Source organism: Pyxicephalus adspersus, chromosome 7 (genome assembly GCF_032062135.1).
Source record: "Pyxicephalus adspersus chromosome 7, UCB_Pads_2.0, whole genome shotgun sequence".
NCBI classification, from domain to species: Eukaryota; Metazoa; Chordata; class Amphibia; order Anura; family Pyxicephalidae; genus Pyxicephalus; species Pyxicephalus adspersus.
Window position 1 is genome coordinate 27,244,038 of NC_092864.1, and position 23,470 is coordinate 27,267,507.

The window sequence follows — 23,470 nt, forward strand, 5'->3', positions numbered from 1 at the left end:
TGTGCTGCTTCTCCTTTCTCTGTCCATTCACAAGCTCTGGGTGGATGGGTTTAGAACGAGTGGGTTTATTGATGCTTGCAATCAGGCTGTGGACATTTAGCACCATAGAAGAAAAAAATCTTTATACTGAAGATGAATATTAAACCAAAAGCTGGGTATTTATTTTTTATTTCTGGCCGGAGTTCCACCACCAGTTTGCAGAATTTATTATCTTCTATCATAGACACCGACCTGTTCACAGTTCCCCCTCCTCCGATCTGTAGGTGACAAGGACAGTGTGATTCATTACCAATTAGAGCTGCAATTTAATAATCAAATCAGCAAATTGTCAAATTACCAGAAAGCAGCCGAGTGGAATAATTGGTTGTGTTTAGTGAGTTGAATCCAGGCCAAGGCGGAGATCTGGAATTCTCGGGGACACTGACTAATGCAGACATCGTTCCACAATCAGAACACAGAGACCACGTCTGAAGGAGCAAAATCTGATACCCAGGGAATGCATGTGGGGGCTGGCAGGGCATGCTGGGAGTAGTTGTTCTTCCAACATCCATTATTCATATTTGTTTTTCTCTGGTATGTCATTAAAGGAGACCTTTCAGTGACTTTTAAAATTCTATATGAATGTATTCCCAGTCTCTAACAATTATATTTGTATAGCTGTGACTTATACTACAATGCTGTACAGAGAACACTGTGATTGTCCCAATAGTCTCTGTACCACAAGAGCTGACACTCTAAGGTCCCCCTACAGTCACACACTATTAATATACCCACCTCTTAGATTGTAAGTTCTTCTGGGCAGGGTCCTCTCCTCTTCCTGTGTCATTGCCTGTATCTGTCTGTCATTTGCAACCCCTATTTAATGTATCGAGCTAAATATTATGTTGGCGCTATATAAATACTGTATAATAATAAATATAGCTCTGACATATATCACAGCACTGTACAGGAAACTCTGAGCTGGTCCCATCAGTCTCTGTACAGAGGAACTGACACTCTAATGTTTCCTCCAGTCACACAATATTATACATTTATATAGCTCTGACATATACCGCAGTGCTGTACAGAGAACACTGAGCCAGTCCCATCAGTCTCTGTACAGAGGAGCTGACACTCCAATTTTCTATACACACACACACACTATTATTTTATGCTCTGACCTATACCACAGCACCGTACAGGGAACAGTGAGCCAATATTATCATACACATTTTTCAGTGACCTCATTTTTTAAAATCTCTGCTTGGTTGGTGTTTGTGTTCTGCACATTATGCTGTATGAAGTATATAAATTTCTCAGTTTGTAATGGTTTCTCCCACCTAATTTTATGTCAATATATGACATATAGACCATGGGAGAAACCACAGCCTGTGGTGGGGGAAACAGGTATTATACCCAGCCAAAGAATGCAATACCTGCAGTAGCCGGGGAGCAGCAAAGCCGTAATGTTTTAGCACATGGGCCACCAAAAAGCGAGGTATACTCCCTCTTCCTTTAGATTTATCTGGCCCTGTGGTGATTCAACATCCTGATCTGTTCCAGATATTTTCATATTGTGCAGATTAGGCAAAGGGTGTCTGGAAGACAGAAAATTGGTACTGTAGAGGGAATGATTCTCCTTAGAATGTTGTCCCAGGACTGGTGACCAAATGGTCAGCTCTTTGCATGAGTGGGCGCTGGGAGTGCCAAGAAGGGAAGTGAAAAAAACAGAATTTAGTTTATTTCATTTTATTATATCTAAACCAAAAAAAAAATAAAATGTTTTACCAGGGTTCAGTCCGCCTCTTTATCACAGATTACTACTGTTAATATTAAACATGCATCAGACGAGGGGGATCCTGCAGGGTGATCAGCGCCATCAGCCCAAAGCCCAAACCTATAATGGATCTGGTATTATTGGCAAATGATCTTATGAAATCAACTCCAGATTTGTTTGATCTCCCAGGTTTTCCCATGCTAGTCTTTGATAAAGAATTCCTAATGAATACACAATCTCCCGGATAGGAGCCGTCCAGCATCTTCTCTGAGATTTCCATCGGCCCCCATTGATTAGCATTTCCTTGGGAGCCTCTGATCACGGGACACACGTGACCTGAACCCATCAACCTTCTCCGAAATTTTCCCCGCTCCCTACTGACCTCCTGCAAATAAAACAAACACAGCAGACACTTCCCGCTCAGAGACGACTGAAACAAAAACGACAATTTATTCCTCCAGAAATAAGTTAATACATTCACAAAAAAAAAAAAAAAAAAAAAGTCAATGGAATTACAATTCTGGACAATAGCAACCCCCCCCCATCCCACACCGTCCCCCCAAAAAGTCCCTCCAGAGTTCCACTTATTACTAAAACACTGCTTGACAAGTCCTTACACACATTAAAACACTCATCGAAGAGAAAGGATTCTTCTTTTCCTCAGGGCCCCAGCTTGGCGCCCATCCAGCCGTTGACACACTGTCTGTGGTGCCAAGCCAGCTGGAATTCACTTCCATCCATTCCTTATTCATTGCAGATGGGCCAGTTAACCCCGTCCCTGCTGGGGGCTCACTGCCCTATGGCTTGTTTTAAATATGGGGGCAAACACCCCTAGAAAAATCCACAGGACACAGGGACAGGGTAGGGACAACTGAAGGGAGCAGGGGTAAATAAAGTATTACATTTCACATAATTTTTTGTTCGTAGGATGAGATGTATCAATAAAAAAGTGCTTTATGGCTTGTGACATCATTAGTCAGGAACAAAGGAACTGGAGAGGCTCACATATCCAAATGTGCTAAATGGAAACATTGTTGCATGGGCTTCCTGGATGGAGAACATTTAGGTTAAAAAAGATAACAGATCACTATTAAAGAGGCCCTGTCACCAAGTTTTAAAAGAGCACGTAAAAGCAAATTATTAAATGCGTTCTTGCAGAGCCGACCCTTCCAATAAATGATTATTGTTTCATATGCAATGCACCTTATATCTGGCAAGAAAATGTGACTGCTCCTGACTTTTTTGGCTTTCCTCTCTGGCCCAGGTCCAGGAACCTTTTATGTCTATGCTGGGGATGAGCAAAGGAAATTACTATAGAGCAGAGTTTTGAAAACTTTTTAACATGGTGGAATCTCTAAAATAACTTTCAAGTCTTCAGGGAACCCCTCCTCTAATTATTACATCCACTTGGAGGTCAGTGGGAAGAATGTCTCTTACATTGCTGGCCATTGGGAAGAATGTCATCCTTTCAGATAGCCCAAATGATCATTGGTGTCACTTAAACTGACCTGAGAGGTGTAAATGTCTCGTGGCTCAAGGAAACCCCAGCAAACTCTGAAGGAGGACCAGGGGGCTGAGAAACTCTGCTATAGTGACCAGCCATAAACAAGGCTGCAGGTTTTACTGTCTTTAGATCCAAGATGGCAGCAGCCAGCAGCAGTCTCAGTGCACAAAGGTGACGTTTACAGCTCCATAATGTGCAATAAATAAATTAAGTGCATAGATAACCATATGGAAAGGTTTCCATTGAAATGAATGGTCTGGTGACAGGGTCTCTTCATCCTGGTCAGATTAAACTTTGCACCAAATGCCTAAGCAAGGCCTCCTGGTTTTTGATTATGAAACCTGTAGAAATGAAATAAGATAACAAGAATGGTCATGCTTAACGCACTTCTCATACACTGCGCACGCAGTTGGCAATAGGAAACACGCAGTCCAGACGTTTGATTTAAAAAAAAACAAAACAAAAAACAATGCAATAGTGAAGTATAGCACCAGTCACATGACCCATTGGTGGCTTTGTAGGAGAGGAGCAGTAACAGCACATGATGCCAGCCTGGCGCCCAGCACAGTGGTCTGATCATCCGTAAACTGACAAGTTTGACGCAAGAAATTCTCAGAGGTAAAAAAACGGAATTGTAAAGTCCTTAAGTCCACGGCGAAGGTTTTCTTGGAGAGGATTGATACAGGAGACGTACCGTAGGAAACATTAAGCCCTGGGAGACTTAATTAAGAAAAAGGAGTGAATATTTGGGGTGAAAAGAAGAGGAAGGGGCAGTGCAGTCTCCTACCCTTTACTGGCCCTGAAGGTGTGTTTGGCCGTGCTCTGTCCATCAGGCAATCAAACAGTTAACAGTGAAAGGTGCAGCCTCTCTTCTGCCGCAGCCAAATGGCGCGCAGCCTCTCATTTCCAATGCTCTGCTGCCTTTCGTTTCCAATGTGAAGACCAAACAATATCGTTCCTGCCACAGGAAGAATAGAAAAAAAAATGTACCACACTGAGACGGGAATAAAAACCCTGATCCATACAAAGAGATGCCTGGATATGCCTCCTGGGCAAGGGTCACCACAATATCGGTCTCTGCCTTTATAGGAGCTTGTTGGGTGGGCGGCTGCTGATAATGCTCTGTGGGTGGAGCTAGCTCCGAGACCCCCTCCCTATAAAAAAAGGGGGGGGCAAACGGCCCATCTTCAAGTATTGAGGAGGTGGCAGCCTCCAAGGCCGGGGTAGTGGTAGGTGCAGATCTGGCAGTGTACGGCGTTGTTTGTTCTGTGTGTGCCCACGTGTCACAAAACCACGCACTGCAGACGGTGCGTTCCAGTGGAGCGATCTCCTCGCCATTTGGTGTTTCTTTTCCGCTTCTGGTTCTTGTCTGGTATCTGCTGCCTGTAGTAGGGAGAAACAAGATGAAAATAACCTACAAACACTCTCAGGAATCTTTAGAATATTTTATATTTCATCTCCTCTTCTTATTGCTTCCTGGGGTGTTAAAAGTGCCATTTTGTAAGTCTATGGTCACATGGGGGCTGTTTGCTCACTACATATTCAGGTTCTGCGTAGTAATGGTGACTACCCTTTACTGTTCCTCCATCTCAATTCACACCAATCAATCAGGTTGTACAGGTTAAAATACAAAGAATGATGCAAGGCTGATATTTTATCCCGGCACCTGTTATCGGGGGGGGGGTTCAGGACTACATGGAAATACAGCTGGCTGCTATTACCCCAATACTAAGAACTGTAATAAAATATATAGAGTGTGTTCAGCCAGCTTTATGGGCTCATTGTAAAATTGGGCTGAGCTCCACTGATGCTCTTAAAACCCAGCTTTATTAATAATTCACTCCCCCCTCCTATCCCCTTCCTGACCACGTACACACCTAATTCCATTTGCCTGCAATCTTTCTCCCTGCAAGTTCTGGCGGTGATGGTCTCCAGCTGATCTTGTTGCTGCCCCTTTGGGCAACTTCAGTACATGAATACAAGACCAGCAACCACCACGGCTTCTGCATTGCAAATAGTGGCACAGAAGTGCCCATTGGCACTGTAGAAAACAGAAGTGCCAGTTACTATGGGACCATAGAGTCAAAGTATGTGCTTACAAATTGAAGAGAAGGGGCTACAATTGTAATGTTATGATCCTAATAATGTACATTATATATACATGTAGTAAAATACACACCTGATGACCCTTACGAGGTCATGAAATGCTTTGTCCACATTCTGCGGCGGGTCCTTGGCACTTGTTTCAATGTATGGAATCTGGAAGGTAAATCAGAAGTTAAAAATAGAGCAGTTCGGGCTGCAGTGATGAGGCATTGCCATCTAATACAAAGGCACCATTTCATTTATTAAGTGAACCCCTAAGACACTGGGGCATTGCTGTACGCTATAGGGACTATAAACAAACAAAAAGTGAATCCTCAACTAAACCCTTGCAGTTTCTTTTTGAGTGTGAAACTCTGCTGGGTTTTGATGCTGTCGGGACATTTATTGTTAGGAGAAATCCAAAATGTAAAATGTTGTCACCGACACAATATCGAGAGGAGTTTCCACATGGGAAGAACAATGGTTTTTACATCCTGGTGTCATTAGGTGCAGATTAATTCTCTGAAAAGGTGACACACAACAGGTCCCCAATCTGAAATGATGAAAGGAAGAACTACTTCCATGAGGAAATATTGCAAAGCCTTGGACCCATCCTCAGCCTGGCTGCACAAAAGGCAAAATTTGCCCCATGCAACCTCTAAAATAAATTCCAGTCTTAGCTGCCTCTAACCCCCTCCATCCCCACCCCCACCTTCCCCATCTTGCTTTCACTTACGTTGTGTTTCACCGCCATTTCCTTCCCTTGTTCATTGGAAATCTTCCTTAAGTGCATCAGATCAACTTTGTTGGCGACGAGAATCATCGGGAACGACTCTCTGAAAGAGGAAGAGAAATGTCAGGATCGGAAGATTATCATCAATAAGAGATTCATAGGCAGTATGGTCACCATGAAGGATTTGATGAAGTTAGAAATGGTTGGGTTAGGGAAGATTTTGCAAGCAAATGCAGGGAGACCCTGAAATCTTTTCTGGAGGGAAAAAGCCAAATAATGTCATCTGCAGAGGTGATTAAATCCCATGCAGTAAAAATAAAAACTGCTTATCCAAAAGCTGTGAAAAAGGCACATGGGGGGGGGGGGGGGGGGTCAAAAATGGGGGTTCTCTAGATCATAGACTTAATAACAGCATGCAATGTCAAACTGCAATATCTAAAGCTAGTAAAGTACTTTCTTGGAGACATAATCCTGCCCCTGTACAAAGCATTGGTCAGACCTCATCTGGAATATGCAGTCCAGTTTTGGGGACCAGTTCACAAAAAGGACATTGTGGAATTGGAGAGAGTGCAGAGAAGGGTAAGTAAATTAATTAAAGGAATGGAGGAGCTCAGCTCAGAGGAGAGATTAGCTGAACTGAATCTATTCTCCCTTAATAAAAGAAGTTTAAGGGGGGATCTGATCACCCTGTATAAATATATAAACGGTCCATATAGAGAACGCTCTTCCACATTATTCACTTTGAGATCATTACAAAGAACAAGAGGGCACTCTTGGAGGAAAAGAAGTTTAAGCTCCGGATAAGGAAGGGATTCTTCACGGTAAAGTCTGTGAAAATGTGGAATCAGCTCCCTCTGGAAGTAGTTTCAGCAACTACTATAGATTGCTTTAACAAAAAGCTGGATGCCTTTAAAGAAGCACATAATATAACTGGGTTTTAAGGCTTTAAAGAAAAACAACAGACTGGTGATCCAGGGAACATCCTATTGCCTCATGGGATCACAAAGGAATTTTTTCCCCCTGCTGGAGCAAATTGTACCAGGGTTTTTTTCCTTCCTCTGGATCCACTATGTCTATAGGGTTTTATATCTGGGATATGTACAGTTAGGTCCATAAATATTTGGACAGAGACAACTTTTTTCTATAATTTGTCTCTGTATGAAATGCAGCCAAATTGATTGGGAGGCGTTTCATACTACAGATGGACAATGACCAAAATACATACAGCCAAAGCAACCCAGGAGTTTATTATCAAAGAAGTGGAATATTCTTGAATGGCCAGGTCAGTCCCCTGATCTGAACCTAATTGAGCATGCATTTCACTTGTTGAAGACTAAACTTCGGACAGAAAGGCCCACAAACAAAGGCCTGGCACAGCCTTAAAAAGGAGGAAACCCAGCATCTGGTGATGACCATGAATTCAAGACTACAGACTGTCATTGCCAGCAAAGGGTTTTCAACCTAGTATTAGAAATTAACATTTTATTTTCAGCTTTTTAATTTGTCCAATTACTTTTGAGCCCGTGAAATTAAGTGATTGTGTTAATTTGATTTGTGTTAGTTTCTCACATTTTTATGTAATCTTTTTGTTCAACCCACTGAATTAAAGATGAAAGTCTGCAGTTCAACTGCATCTGATTTTTTTCATTTAAAATTAATTGTGGTAATGTACAGAATCAAATTTATAAAAAAAGTTGTCTCTGTCCAAATATTTATGGAGCTATATTTCCCTAGTGATTGAACTTGATGGACTTATTAAAATGACTAACTTTATATTAAGCAGCAGCTCCTCTCCAGTGGACAGAACATGATGATGCCAAGAGCAGTGACTATGTCATCACAACTCCCAGCAATGCACATTGAATGAGGAATTTCTTGGTGATGCCCCTGCACAGGGTGGGCCATGATCCCCCGCATCCTCAGGGTGTTCTTTAGGGGACAATTTCCAATAAGGTTATTTTCCAACCATCAAGTCGGTCCAGCCATGGATAGGAAGCTGGCTCGGCATCCCCCCCGCCCTCCCTTATGGTGTAGGTTGGCCAGTAATGTTTTACCTGTCCCCAGTCTGTAATGGAAGGTGCTCTGTTGGTGTGGCAGCGTTTTGGTTCTTACCGATCTTTAACCCTGAGGATTAGTTGGTGAAAGCGATCCACATGCTCAAAGCTGGCCTTATCGGTGACGGAGTATACGATTAGGAAACCATCGCCAGTCCGCATGTACTGCTCCCTCATAGCGCTAAATTCTTCTTGGCCGGCCGTGTCCAGCACTGTGGGGGGAATATAAACAGAGCCACTAAATAATAGAAAGTTGGCATGCTAGGTTACCATAATACAACTGGCTATTCATTGGGTCAGACATGGGACCTGTCTCTTAAAGGGCCAGTCCCCCTATACGTTTCAGTGTTCAGTAGATGCTGGGGACTTAAAAGATCTAAACTCTGATACTAACCCAAAAAAAAAAAAAAACTCTGTGAATGTCTTACAATTCTTCTTCTGTGTTGTCACCCTGTCACATAGGCCTGGCGCACTGTTGTCGTTCTATATAAATGCCATGCAGCCATTGCTGAAGTGCATGCAAAATGTTGAAAGAGATCAGTAGCACGGAGAGGTGCAATAGAGAAATAAATAATTTTATTTTAATACAATCCCCAGTGACCCTGCCCACCAATCATTCAGTTAGATTTTATTTTTAAACAAACTTTTTGTTTTTGCAAATCACTGATGTCACACCTGACAGCCTCTTCTATGTACATGTTACATTTACTTGTCTGCGCAGGTCAGCTAGGCTGGTTGGGTGCGGCCCGGTTCAGGAATGACAATAAGGGAGTGGCTCAGATAAAGGAGAACCTGAACACTGAGATGACTGACATTTGGCGCTGATCCATTACAGTGTAACCCTTTACCTGCTGGAAGGTACTGACAGGTTACACCTCACCAACATCTGATCAGCAGACTCCAGTATGGGGCTGTCTATTGGACATCCTCCATGTGGACATGCCTTAAAGTGACCCTGTTCTACCAGACATCCATGACAAAGTGGCAATGCATGCACATAGTCCCCCGTGGTCTTGGACCCTCTTCCACCCTGCAGAATCCCATGCAAGTCTATGCTCCAATTTTTACAGTTGTTTGAAGATAAATAATAGCAGCCCCCCCCCCCAGGCACATGACCTGGCACAGTTACACAAGGTAAGTCTTATGCTCCACCAAACCCGAGGACCAGTTTCCTTAGGGATGGCTCAATAAGTATGTGAAGACAGCAACCTGATGGGGAAGCCACTCACTGGCTCTGAATAGGAATGAGAAATGGACTCTTTAAAAAGAAATGTGCACCCAGATTATGTAAGTAGGTTGTCATACTGGTCCAATGGCTTCATTGCTTTAAAAAAATGCTGGGCTCTCTGGGCACTGGCAGGTTTCCTAAAGCTTTAATATAGGAATTGAACTGTATACCCGGCTGGGACTTGTAGTTCCCCACAATGGAATTCAGAGCACTCGCAAACCTGACTGTCCCTGGGGTTTATGGAAGCCATTAGCAGCCGCTGTCAAATGGCTTTCACTGTAAGTGGGAGTAAGTGAAGGCTTCTGTCAGACGGAGCATTACATGGGTGAGAAGCAGACTGGCACGCTGTGCAGTGCGGGGAGCTGCACCTCCTGTGCCATCCACCCAGACCCGTCACAGCTTGTCAATCATTCCTGCCAATCCTTACACTAGAGGCTGCCAGGTCCCTGCACAGGATGCCCCCCCACCCAGGGCATTGTGCCATTCCTGGAATCAGACGGCCATCATGCAGCAAAATACGCAGAAATCTAAACATTCCAAATCTTGAGAAAATTCCCTGAAAAGCCAACTCAACAAATTCATAGAACAACAGAAAGGTTTAGCGAAAGAGCTGTGCAGGGAGCCGCCATACCAAACAACGGATTATCATTTCCATTCAGCACACAGGGTAAGGACCTGATTTTTCTCGGATTCCATTTGGTCCCTTCCAAGGCCAGTGAATGGACAGTCAAGGTGAAGAAGCAGACTGATAAGCTCATCTCTGTCACTTTGTTCTCTCCTTGTTGCACTGCAGAACCAATTTATTTCTGGCCATTTACTATGTTTGAAAAGTAGCCACAGCCAAAGTAGAAAAGCCTGTAGCCTGCTGCAGAGAAGGAAGCAGTGGCCTTTCTGCAAATGTCTCACACCTCCCGAGTCAGAGCTGGAGCTCCCCAATCAGTACAGTTGCTTCCTGCTACTTGGAGAGCTCAGTCTCTGACTCAGCAATACCTCTGCAGAGAGACCACTGATTTGAAGGGAGTTATATCTAAGTTTACACTACAGCTAAAACAGTGCAAAGCCTCTCTGCGTCTTAACCATAGGGATGGCAGTCAAGGGTAATACAAATCATATATGCAAATGTATTATTAGAAATATGGTACAGCAAAAGAATAAATACTCTTCCTTACCATCCAGGATGGCCCACTGCCCATCAATCTCGGTGTGTTTCAGGTAAGAATCCTCTATGGTGGGATCGTAATCCGGCACGAAGATCTTCTGGAAGAACTGTATAGTCAGCGCACTCTTCCCCACACCGCCATCTCCCACCACGACCAGCTTGTAGGTGGGCAGATTGTCACTCAGGACTGCGCTCGTCGCCATGATGCCTTTTCCTGATGAGAGAAAAAAGGGGTCAGTGGAAGGGCATCTAATGGTCTAAAATACAACAAAAATGGGTCCATACACAGCTGTGTCCTGCGGGTGCATGCATGGTTGTAGTATAGGGTGACAAGCAGAGCATGTGTTTGGAAAATAATGGTCCTGCATTGCACGGGTCCAACGAAGCCCCTTGGCATCATTTCTGTGCTGGGATCAAAAATTTGCATTTTTTTCTGGTATTGTTCAGCCCTATTAGGTGAATCAGTGCTCTTGCGTCAAGCACTGCTCCAGCATGGAAACACTTCAGACTACATGGGCAGCAATCCAGCCGACCCTACAACATAACATGCGATTCAATGGCACCTCAATAAAGAATTCTGCACAATTTACAGCAAATGTATCATTGATGGGAAAATTCCACCATTTATCATCAAAAATCCATCCATGAGCTGCAGGCAGGGACTTTGCCTAGGTAGAGATATCATCAGTCTGCTGCAGGCAAGAGGAAGCATTTCCTTAGTTTGCTCAGTGATCAGACTGCAACATTGTAACTTTTATGGCAGAGCAGGCTGATGTGTATTAGACTGAACACAGAACAGCACAGACCCCCAGGATTTATAGGATTGTGTCACCTCGGCATTTCAGCCCTGAAGAAGTTGGTGACCCCAGGTGATGCCCGAACAAAGGTGGCACCATCCATTGGAGAGAAAAGAAGTTGGTGGCATTGTCAGGGGGGAGAACTTTTATCCTTAGGAGGTAATAAATATCTGGAGGTGTCACATTGACTCATCACTGAGAGCGCTGCATATTATGCTATCCTAGGTCTATTCTAGTCATCATGCCGCATGTTTTATTTATTTTTACAGCTCCGATATCCTCTAATACAATTTCATCACTGTGTCACCGCCACCGCATGCTTTAAATTGGCACATTAAAAGAAGGTATAGAGGGTGAATGGTATAAGTCCTTAATCCTGGCAATTCACCCATGATAGTGAATGGGGGGGGCAGAGTATTAATGGTCATTAACCCGATTCACACAACAGAGAACCCGTCCTGCGATTTACAATTGGTGGTCAGGAGGCGCCAAGGTGCAATTTATAGAAAACCTCCCATGAAAGGCCTGTTGTGGCATAAAAGGAGTTAATTTTCTGCATGAATCTCTGGTATCTGTGGCAACCTGTGATGTCTAAATTACCCAATCCCATTACAAGCCGCCCCCTTCACAAGACAATTGCACTTATACAGCCCCCCCTTCCCTAGATGCATCGCCCCCATCCGAAATCACCCACTCTGCACAAAAATCAGTGCCAATCCAACCAGGGGCCCCCAACTATTAACCCTTTGTCTTTTATGTCATTGATGGGGGAGAAGAAAAGTGCTCACACCATTTATAAAGACAAAAATTACTCCAGGGGGCTGGATAAATTGGGGAGGATTATTTAGAATTATAGGGAGCGGGAAAACTAAATGGGAATTTGGGAAACTCTGTGTTGCCATTTACACCTAGAAGGCAGATTATTTGCCCCACTATTTACATTTCAGCCTCTCCCAAGTTTTGGAGGAGCACTCTTCAATTCTTATATATGTAGGCAAATGACACGCCACGGCCACTCCTTTAAAGTAATGTGGAAGAAATGAATGGTTAAATCAACAAGTGCTTTTTTTTGAAGGGGGTGGGGGGTTTACCAGACCCAGAGAAAGTACAGATTGGCGGTTACTGTTTTTTGTCCTTTTAAATAAGAATGTGCTACCAGGTCCAATAGTAGGTTCTTGTAAGTCTCACCACCCCCCTAAAAACAAAAAAATAAATTCTCACTTTCTTTCTGACACAGTCCCTTGTGCAGACCAGCATTGCTCTTCTCTTTATTCAACCCCACAGGGTGTCAATCGACTTATCAGCCTGGGCACAGACTGGCACCCCTTGTTCCCACTCAGAACAGAGCAGTGGATGATCGGAGTGTGGGCACGACTGGCCCGCTGAAGATGTTTTTGGGAATAAGCAGGCAGATAACAGGAATGCTCGGGTTGCACGGCTGTGCATGTTTATGAAAGCTGGAACATGGAGAGAATTCTTTTCAAGGCTGGACAAGCCTATTGAACCAGTGATGATCTTCACCATGGAAAATGGTATTTATTTATTCAAGCAAGTTGATAAGGTGGTACTTACTACCTCCCTCCGATGTGCAGCATTTGCCCTGCCTAGAGATGCCAATAGAGTGGAAAGAGGGGAGATAGTTTAGTTAAAATCCATTTGCTTAATCTTTGTAGTATTTACAACAAAGAAGGAAAGGCATGCCATAGGGCATCAATACCATCTGCTGCCATCTCTCTGAATGCAGTCGCTCAGTGGATTTGCTGAAATCTGCCCAAATGATAGCACATCTGTAGTAATGATTAATAGGGTGGCACAGCTGGAGAGCCGGGTTTAAATACTAATCCTTCTTTTTGTGCTGTATGACTGCAATAATCATTACTGTCAGATCCTAATAACAGACTGGTAGTCCAATCGCTGCATGGAAGCTGCAGGCTGGCAGTGGGCACAGCCCTTATTTAAAAGGGAAACGCATCTGGAAGCAATAGATTTTCAGAGTTATTCCCGAAGTTTCTCCAACAATCTCAATTTTCTGTATTTTTATCTACGGTAAGAAAGTCAAACTGAAATGAATTATGATGAACAAATCATAAAGTGGTAACTTAATCTACTCCGGCCCAGATTTCCTTAAAACGGGGTTAACATATATGGGGTGCAGCACAGCAGCATGCCAGTGCATCTTGCTGCTGGACTTGCATTGAAGGGCACCACAATAAGCGCCAATACATTGCCCATTCAAATGATTGGCAATGGATTACTGGTCCCCTGCATAACACAGGGGCACTAACATGATGCACAAATATGAACCCGGTCTGAAGGGATGGTCACTACATAGTCCAATGCCTAACAATCTTTTGCATCCAACCCTCTTCCATGGGCAATGGATCACTGGTCCCCTGCTGCATGCTGTGGATCTGTTTCACCCATTGGCACTACAAGACACACACAGTGTTCTCCCCAGAAGTCTTATTAAGCTGGGTGGAGGAAGCTGTAGGTGGGTGGTGGCCCTTGTATTGTGACCCAACTTTTCAGTAACCACCCAAAAACAGCCAGGCAGTTAATGAAAAGTGCTGGGTAGTATGCCCAGCTAGAAGGGCCTGGAGAGAACACTGACATGGTAGTAATCTAATGGCTGGTGGACCAAACCACAACATGTGCAGGGGAATCAGTCATCCAATACACATGGAATAGTGTTAGATGCAGAAGGTTAACGGCATTTGTTTATATTCAAGGGAATTAAAGCCTGGCAGCAATGGTGCTAAGACAAATTAAAAATCTTCTGAATGGAATATTTCAACATCACAGGAGGCTGCCACCAATGATGAGAGGTAGGTGAACACCTAAGTAGGTGAGAGTTGGATTAGCAGGGATCAAACATCATTGCTTTGCACCTGAATTCTAATGATAACAACAGACCAAAGCTCTACAATGTGAAAGGCAGCCTATTCTAACCTCCACCAAGGTGGGGATAAGGGAAAGGATGGGCACACAATGTGGGGTGGGGGTTGAAGATGAGCACAACTGGGGAGGACTGAGTGTCCTCACCATATAACAAAGTGCCTGAACAAGAAATATCTATAAAAGGCATGAAATCATAAGTACAAAAATACAATATAAGGGGCTGAAGCTCCACTTTAGGCTGTGGCTTTGGAGATTTTGCGCATGCATTTTAGTTTAAGCACTGCGCATTTCATATAAAAAAAAAAAAAAAAAAAACTGAAATTCATCAAAAAAAACAATACACAGTAAAATCCGAAAAACAAAAAACCCAAAAACACCTTTGCCAAGTTTCTGCCTCTTTTACCCAACATCACCGGCATTCCATGAACCAATGTGACAACTCCTGGGACTTTCTCTGCATTCAAGCCGCCTCCGGTGTAAGTTGCTGCAGTTTGGGTGCAGAATTGGCAATGAGGACACAGACTAAACTTTGCCAGGGAGTGCCACCTAGACCCACACCCAAAGCCATCTCCTGGCCATGCAGCATGAAAGGGAACAATTATACACAAGCGTCATTTATAATAAAAAAAACAAAGAACTCCTCCAGGCAGCATCGTCACAGCACAGACAAAAATAACCCTGGAGAACCACAGAGATCAGTTTTAGAAGTATCACAAACCTACGCTGCAGGAGCTGGGTGTCAGGCATTGGTGCCAGTATCCATGTGTCAACATGTGAAACCTCATCTCTAAACGGCAGAAAATTCAGAACCTGCTTCTAATAATCACATTTTATATATAAACCCAAATCTATATTCTCATGCAAGCTTTACTAGTTGGCAGGTTTCATCATCTGCAGCATTGGATTCTATTCCTGGTGATGCCCCTAATGAAGGCCTGTATTCAAGGGTTTCCTGTTATGAGATGACAACGCTCTGTCCAGGTATCTTGATTTTGCTCCAGTGTAGTCACCCTGCTCACTCCATGACACTGTAGTGATACTTATTGTCCAGACACGGTCCACCATTGACACCATCAGGAAGCCAGTGCAGAGCAGTGATGTGCATGCAGATAGAAAGTGTCTGAGATCAGCAGCATGCAGAAAAATAAAACAGCCTCCAATTGGTCGCACAGTAATATTCCCAGCTTACATATTCTGGCATATGTGGGATTTAGCTTGCAGATTTGCACAGAACATTGGCAAAACTGTCTAGTGGGTTAAAGCACATGTCAGCTCCAGCTTGGGGATATTACACAAAGATCATCATAGGAGCGCCATCACTTTACGAAGAGGCAACAGCCCACTTTAATGATGCTTGTAGGAAAGGTTTAATGGCATTGACATTTGTATTGGCTGATTGGTTCAGGGCCAGATAATAAAGGGAGGGTCACATGTGCCCGCTTTGCTAAAGAAGTGGATCCTGCCAGGTGCTCTTGCAGCAGAGGAATGCTAGAAAGTACCAATGCCCATTACATTGTTACCTTAAAGCTGCACAGAGGATTTGTAATTCTTTCTGGTCACTTAATAATCTTTTTTTACACATTACATCCAGCAAGGAGACACCACTTTCTATGCTAAAAGAAAGTAATGCACTGGTGTCACCTCCCCACCTTCAGCCTCTGGATTGGACCATGTAGGAATAAGCAGCAACATGTGCATGCAGCAACGCTGGATTGGCTCTCCCTCTGAATACAATGGGTGCCGGGAGGCCAATACCAAGACAAAATCTGGTACTTGTACTAGCTGTACGTAAAATACATTTCAAGATATTTAAATGGAGTATTTAGATTTCCCTGGAGTCCAGATATGCATTTACAACAATTTCATCAGATTTTTCTTTCCTTTTGAAGTCGCAGAGAATTGTCCCCCTCCCTCGTCAGTCTTATAGAAGGATGGTGCAATAGGTGCTCACATCAACCAGAAGTCACCTTTTATTACCCCACCACTCACACATTCACCCTCCTTGCGCCCCGGCTGTCCTCTGCATAGCCCCCAATTAAAGAAACCTGTTCATTGGAATTCCCGCCAAACAAAAGCCTGGATTTCATCATCTTGTACTTAGAAGAAAAGAAGCGAGCGGATTCTGAGAATCGCCTCCTGCGTGATAATGACCGCATTGCCATGGAGACCCCAAACATCGCTCTGGCATCCGATTCTCCCTGAAGATTTTCTGCATGAAAAGGCAATGAGACCACCAGGGCCGGAGGAGGGGTAGAGACTGGTGATGGTACCCCAACCCCCTCTTTCTGTCCACATTGGGCAACATTTATTCACTGTGCCACCAAGAGGACAACGATGGGATCATAGAGAACATACAAGATTTAGTAGGAGGCTTCTAATTTTTAGAAAGCTACTGAAAATTAGTTTAATTTTCGAATAGAAAATAAATATTTTATTCCAACCTGGAGTTCAGCTAGCTGTACAATTAAAGCAGGAGATGGGGGGTAGGTATAATATGCCACAATAGGGCAGAGTTACCCCTAGCTTGTTCTGCTGCAGCACGTCCAGGTTCACATTCATTCCTAAGCTCTTCAGGGTCCTCTGCTCCTCCTAGGTCATTGTTTTTGTATCGGTTTCATTTGCAACCCCTTTTTAATGTACAGCCCTGCATAGTATGTTGGCGCTACATAAATCCTACATAAAATAATTCACAAACACTGCTCCATTGCCATTTTTGACACTTCATCCGGGTTTTGCATTCTTTCATTGCAGCAATTGGGCAGAAACCAATGCTGTAGCTCTCGTGCATTGGGTCTACATAGACAGAAACATGTTAAAAGAGGAGGACATATTTTTATGTTGGCAGAAGGCACTTAAGGGGGAAATGCATATTGCAGTCAATGCAACTCCCACCAAAGCAGGGTTCCTCCAGAGATTGCTGGAGGTTCCTTGAGCAATGAGCAGTTTGTGCCTCCCAGGTCAGTATAGGTGACCCCAATGATCTTTTTGGCTATCTGTAAGGGTGACATTCTTCCCACTGGCCAGCAAAGTAAGAGGAATTCTTCCTACTGACCACCACACTAATTTACTGTGATCTGTGGGTATAGTAATTATAGGAGGGGTTTGCTGAAGACCTGAAAGTTATTTCATTGGTTTCCCAATATAAAAAAGAAACACTGCACAATCATTCACTGGTGGTGAATCAAACAAGCACCATGTACATTTCCCAGCAGTGAATATCAGAATATTGGCTTTATCAATACGCCCCAAACCAACTCTAACATTTCAGGCCTGCTTGGAGACCCCCTGCCCAGCCCTTGGTGCCAGTCTGCCCAGTTTGGGGCAGCTCCAGCAAGTCGGCATACTGGAGAAAACTTCAGTATAAGCTAATTTATGACCACAGGCTTCCTGTTTAAGATACGTTCTATAGAAAAGGAAATGTGCGGATTTATTAGTGATGAAAATGCAGGCCATATAGAACTGCTGCATAAAACGCATGGCAATGTAAATGTATTAAAGGAATATTTTTCACACATGAAACCGACACGGAAGAAAAAAAAAATCCTACAATCATCAATATTCCACCTTTATTCTGTACTCATCTGGACCTCAGCACAGGATCCACAGCGCTGCCCTTTGCATTACTATACCAGGTTCATCCTCTGAGAGAAGCATACGCAGGCTTGAGCATGTAATACCAGACGATCCACTCATTAATCCAGCACACGGGGATAAGGATCACAATTTTCCAAAAAATTACAGCATTTTACCCAAAGAATCAGAGTAGTCACATGGCTGCAATAACAATCCTTATCCTTGTGTCAAAGCTTTGTGCAATGATGGAAGGGGGGCTACATTCAGAATAGATTGGCAGTGCACCCCAAAGCAGGCACCCGCCATTGTAACAGATTTGTGGGCGTCATTGTGGGATCTAGAGAATAGAAATATATCGAAAACATGAACCTGAGCCCATTATAAGGGGCCACCACCACCCCTGTGCAGAGCTCCTATATCTGTACACCTGTTGTGCCCATTTAAAAGGGGTCCCACTTTCCAGGGCCCAGTACCAAGGTTGGTACACTTGCTGGGCCTCCTATTGAGCCCATTATGGGACCCCCTGTGCCCGATTCCTGGGTCTGTACACCTGCTATGCTCGATATGAGAGGCTCTCACTACTCCTGCACTGATTTCCAGGTCTCCTCTACAAACTCAATGATCAGATTGCAGCATTGTAACTTTGTATCAGGTCACATAATGTGAGGCTGATCTGTGTCAGATATTTGTGAACACAGCCAAGAAATGCACCTGGATTTACATGATCGTGCCAGTGCAGAATGTAGCTGGGGACCATGGGTGAGGTCTGAAGAAAAATGGTGCCATCCTTTTAGAAAGAGAAGCAGATAGCAGCATTGTCAGGGGGAGTTCTCTCCATGAGAGGTAATACATACCTGCAGGGGTCATGTTATTCTGTAATATAGTTACAATGTATCAGTGTCCCACCAATAGACTTTCATGGCTGTTGGATCTGTGCACCCAGCAGATGACTGATGGAAGGTTTGTATTGCTGCACACAGTCATCCTTCCTGATTTCACCAGAAGCAGAGCCTTTCCCCACAGATAAGAAGCAGAAATGGCAGTTTGTGAGGGTGGTGAAATACAAGAATTGGGCAATCACGCTTGTGTCAGGCCATTCCCGGCACTGGCAGATACTGGAGCTCAGATAATGCCAAAGTGCTGGCTGAGGACTGACAATGCTAGCTGGGCCCGGGTCTGACTGTGACCTGGGGGACTACAAATCCCAGCATGACCCAGAGTACATATGAAGGGCTTTACAGGGCACTATACATATTTACACTTGCCACATAACCCCACCACCATATATAATCAGAAAAGTGTGCAAATCCATGGGGGTACCCCACACTGATGGGCCCGTGCAATCCATGGGGGGACCTGTCAGAAATTCAGAATTCCAAATAAATACTTCTGCCGCTAAATGCCACTCAGATGAAGGGAAACCCCCAGCTGACACTTCAGGAAGGTTCAGTCTCCGGGATCCCCTGCAGACCTAATGGTTCCTCCTGCCAATGTCACATGACACTGCAGTGTAATGTAATGGTGTGGAGGGTTGGAAGGAACCACTGAGTGCATCAGGGGGAGTTGGTTGGTTCTTTCAAAAGGACCCATACTGAGGTTCACCTGTACGAAACATTGGAGTCCCCTGCCCAGAATTAGGATTTTGGTTCCCCCGGCCCAGACCTGACATTCATTCCTAAACTCTACAGACCCCAAGTACTGAATCGGCAGGATGGGGATGGCAGCCATGCAGGTAGCATTTTATGAAAGGAGAACAGCAATGGCAGCCTGGATGTCGCTCATCAGATGTAACCACCAATCAACTGCAAGATGGAAAAACTGAAACTTTTGCAGTAGGTATATGGTGAAGGTACTTTAATGTGTAAGTGTTGCCTGGCAGAGGAGGGGGCTGAATTTTTCTGTAATACAGTTTCACTTTCACTTACAGGTCTCCTTCACACTGTCAGCTATGGCAATGAAAGGAGAACCAGCACAGCACTTTACTCAGCTCTCTGAAGTCTCTCCTATCAGCGTGCTTCTTAACATGCAGCACTGAATGCAAAGCAGAATTGGTGTCTTTTATATATGCTTGGGGTTCAGCTTAGAAGCTTTTCATTACTTTTAAGAGCAATGGCTCTCTGGTTTTTATTGTGATCCGTGTCCCCATTGTGGAGTTATGCGACATCTCCTTCTTGGCGACCTTAGTCTCAGACTAAAAATGAGAGAAATTCCAAAATCTTAAAGCTGATGTTTTAGCTGCTCATATTTTGCCTCCCCATCATTGATTTTGTTTTTAATAAAGCTTTTCCATTTTCAATAAATACCTGCAATACAGGCAACTCATGGTGCCAGTATTGTGCTGTACACAGCTTTCTGAACAACTGGCATCAACCCACCTCTCAAAGTGGTTCTGCTGTGATGTAAGCAGTGGGCTGGCTCATAGGAGGAGTTATGCAAATCTAACAATGCCATGATAGGCCAGTGTCAGTCTGAAATGAAGTGGGTGTTTCCAGCCAGATAGTATTTGCATATAAACCACCCACAATGTGATGCTGAGCCTCTATGATTGGGAGAGCTGAAATCCAATAAACAAAGAGGGGTGGGGCCAGGGACAGTCGGGGTGGGGCCAGGGACAGTCGGGTTGGGAAGGAGGGGTTAAATGATGGACATCCTCTATTTAGGAACCAGGGTAGTTATGATTTGCTGCAGATTCTAATGCACATTGGAAGAAGCTCAGTCTGCAGCAAACCAGAAGAGCAGGTGACGAACCAGTACAACTATGCCAACACCAAAGGGGAGGCCGGAGGGGCTGATCTATGTTCCCAACAGGGACACCAGCTCCAGTGACAACTGTCAGAGGACTTCCTGTTGTGTCTCCAAAGCAGGAAGTGAAAACTTTCTCACCAATAGGGCACACATGACTGGACTTAGTGACCATATTTTGTGATGATCGGCGGATTTACAGAGTGAATGTCATTCATCGGGATGCAGAGCGATGGATTGATGGATGGTAACATGTCACTGCTCACCTGATATTCATATAAAAGATACAATGTAAACAACAAACAGCAAGAATATAAGAAATAAACCCCCCACTCCCCAGATCTGATATTGGTGGTCAGACCCTGCAAAGATATTTGTGGAATGTACAAAGTTACAGATGTTTTCATTTCCATCATCCATGAAGAATTTACACATAGTAGTATCTGACCTGCTGCCTGCAGAATTCCCATCTATGTGGGCAAGTGGGGTCTCTGCCAAAATATTCCAGACTTGGCTGCGCACACTGGCGTGCCACTTTGGTTGGGTTTAACCCCTGAGCCCCCAGTCCCCAGCATTGCCAGGCTGTGCGTTTGCTTCGTCCACCACCGGGGGCCTGGTGGTCAACTGGCTGAAAAGAGGGGCTGCATTTGAGACCCCCCCATGCCTGTGCCAAACAAATTGTCCTATAGAAAAAAACCCCGAAAACATACAACCAGCCATGGCAGGGTTAATGGAGGAGAGGAATGAGATCATTGCTGGTTAGGGCTAGGGGGGTTTCCTGACCCCCTATTACCCTGCAGATAATATTCTGCCACCCATGGGTGCTATGTGGCAATTAGTGCAATAGGTAGAAGAAGGGTCACTACTCACCAGAGAAGTCCCCACTCCCCCTGCTGCTCTCAGTCCATCTTTCTGCAGCTGTGATAGTCCCAGATTGCAGGGACTGCCACCTCCCTTCCTCTCCTCCCTGCAATCCACTGCTCACTTTCTATGCTAACCATTCTTTATATTGCAACAGCTGATGCTAAAAATAGATGGGGCCCGGGGGGAACCCTGGCCCCTGAGGGTTTATTATACAGCAGCCTGTGGCCCCTCTCCGACCTGTCTGCCCCCACACAGCATAAAACTATACCTAATATTTACTAAAGTATCATTTCTGCTGCCGACAGTCACTTACCTGTGGAATACAGAGCACTTATGGAAGAGATTCCCCCCTTCAGCACCACAATGGACTCGTCCACAAGCTGTGCCCTGAGTACGTCACTCTTAAGGTGGTCTGGAGTTGGAAGTTGGGAGGAAGTTTTTATAAGGAGGCAGAAATAGCTAGAGAGAGAAGGAGAGGAGGGAAATTATAAAAAGTGAGGAATCAGAGGGGTGTTGTTTGATTTTAGACACAGGAGAAGAAAGGAGGTAGTTCTGAGGCACACGTCCTTAAAAACCACTCCTAGGCTAGGAATGGGTATCTGTCAGTAGTTGCCTGCAGCTGGGTGTCAGCAGAATGAGCTCTGGGTGCTACCAGCAGGGTGCCCAACCCAGCCACTCACCAGCCTCTCCTCAGGGGTCACAGAGTGACTCAGCTCCACACATGACACCTCTATGACATCATGGGAAACAATGTGACAATGGGGGACAGGTCAGACCAAACAATTCACCATGCAAGATTTCTACTATGTTCATGACCAGGGACAACTCTTAGGGTTTTTTGTCCTTGTGACAATGGTGATCTTAGTGGGGGCACCAACAGAGAATAAAACTTCATCCTATTCCACACTCCATACAAAACTTAAACAAACATACATTAGAAGCTGCAACAATTTCTTTAAAGCCCGCCTCATTTCCTAATTGGACAATGTCCAGCACCATCTAGCCCCTCCTTTCCACGCCCCTTTTATCTATTGGCTGTTAGCTCAGCATCACATGTGGGCGTTACCTAGGGCATGCAGCTCATCCAAATACAGCTGACCTAGAAAACCCCTCCCATTGAATGACACCCACCTATCAAAGCATTTTGATATTTGCATAATTCCGCCCAAAATTCAAGTGCATCTCATGGGGCTACACACCTGGGGCTGAGCCACAGGTAAAAATATCAATGCACAATGACATGGACAATACCAAGTCCAACAAGTAATGCCGGTCCTTATGTTGGTTTTGATAGCTGTCTTTATGCTGGTTCTGATCCCGGTCCTGTAGCTAGTTCTGATACCGGTTCTGATGCTGTGGCTGTATTGAATCCTGTTAATTAGGTTGTCCTGGCGCACTGTGACTGGACACTCCATCCTGCACTACAATGGGGGTGCATGTTCTAGGGCAGGGCTGCCCACACTTTTTTGGCCTGCAAGCTACTTTTAAAATGACCAAGTCAAAATGATCTACTAAAAAAAAAACTTGGACTTAATAACTACTGTGCGCTGTAAAGTTTATTTTGAAAGGCAGGGCTCCTTGATCTACTTGCGTTGTCTTTGCGATATACCGGTAGATCGCGATCCACCTGTTGGGCACCCCTGTTCTAGGGTGACAACACTGTGCCTTTGCAGATTCATGCTAAGGCGGTGTTACCACCCTAGAAGCCCAGTTCCAGGTTGCAAGGTGCATACTGGCAGGATCACTGGGATATTTTAAGGTTTCCATTCAATTATGAAAGGGTTTATGTCCAAGCTACATTTCAGGCAGATATTATTGATGTACAATAATGTTTTTATAACAAGGAGTCTACGTACCTGAATCTGACCCCTAATAACTTTTTTATAAAAGCCTTTTGCTATCTCTGTACAGCAGTCAGACCACGAAAGGAAGGAAATCAGCTGCAGTGAAGGACCATGCTAATAGGAGTAGACAGCAGAGTGACATGGAGATAACCTCAGGAGTCTGCTGCTTCTCTCCTATTGTCCAATCACAGGGCTGGCTTGCGCAGGTAACCTTTATATACAGAATGTGCGCA

At 44.4% G+C, this 23,470-nt stretch overlaps 1 protein-coding gene across 2 annotated transcripts; it reads right to left on the reverse strand.

Moving 5' to 3' along the window:
• Nucleotides 1-1,712: 1,712 nt before the first annotated feature.
• MRAS (muscle RAS oncogene homolog) lies at nucleotides 1,713-21,550 on the reverse strand. Of its 2 annotated transcripts, none has more exons than XM_072417939.1 (6): nucleotides 21,400-21,550; nucleotides 10,530-10,733; nucleotides 8,191-8,344; nucleotides 6,082-6,181; nucleotides 5,440-5,519; nucleotides 1,713-4,643 (listed from the first exon to the last, which is right to left on the reverse strand). In XM_072417939.1, the coding sequence occupies exons 2-6, from the start codon at nucleotides 10,720-10,722 to the stop codon at nucleotides 4,544-4,546; spliced, it is 627 nt and encodes a 208-aa protein (XP_072274040.1). In that variant the 5' UTR covers nucleotides 10,723-10,733; nucleotides 21,400-21,550; the 3' UTR covers nucleotides 1,713-4,543. The 2 variants fall into 2 exon arrangements, with proteins under 2 accessions (XP_072274040.1, XP_072274039.1); XM_072417938.1 differs by lacking the exon at nucleotides 21,400-21,550 and adding an exon at nucleotides 18,642-18,788.
• Nucleotides 21,551-23,470: the final 1,920 nt, after the last annotated feature.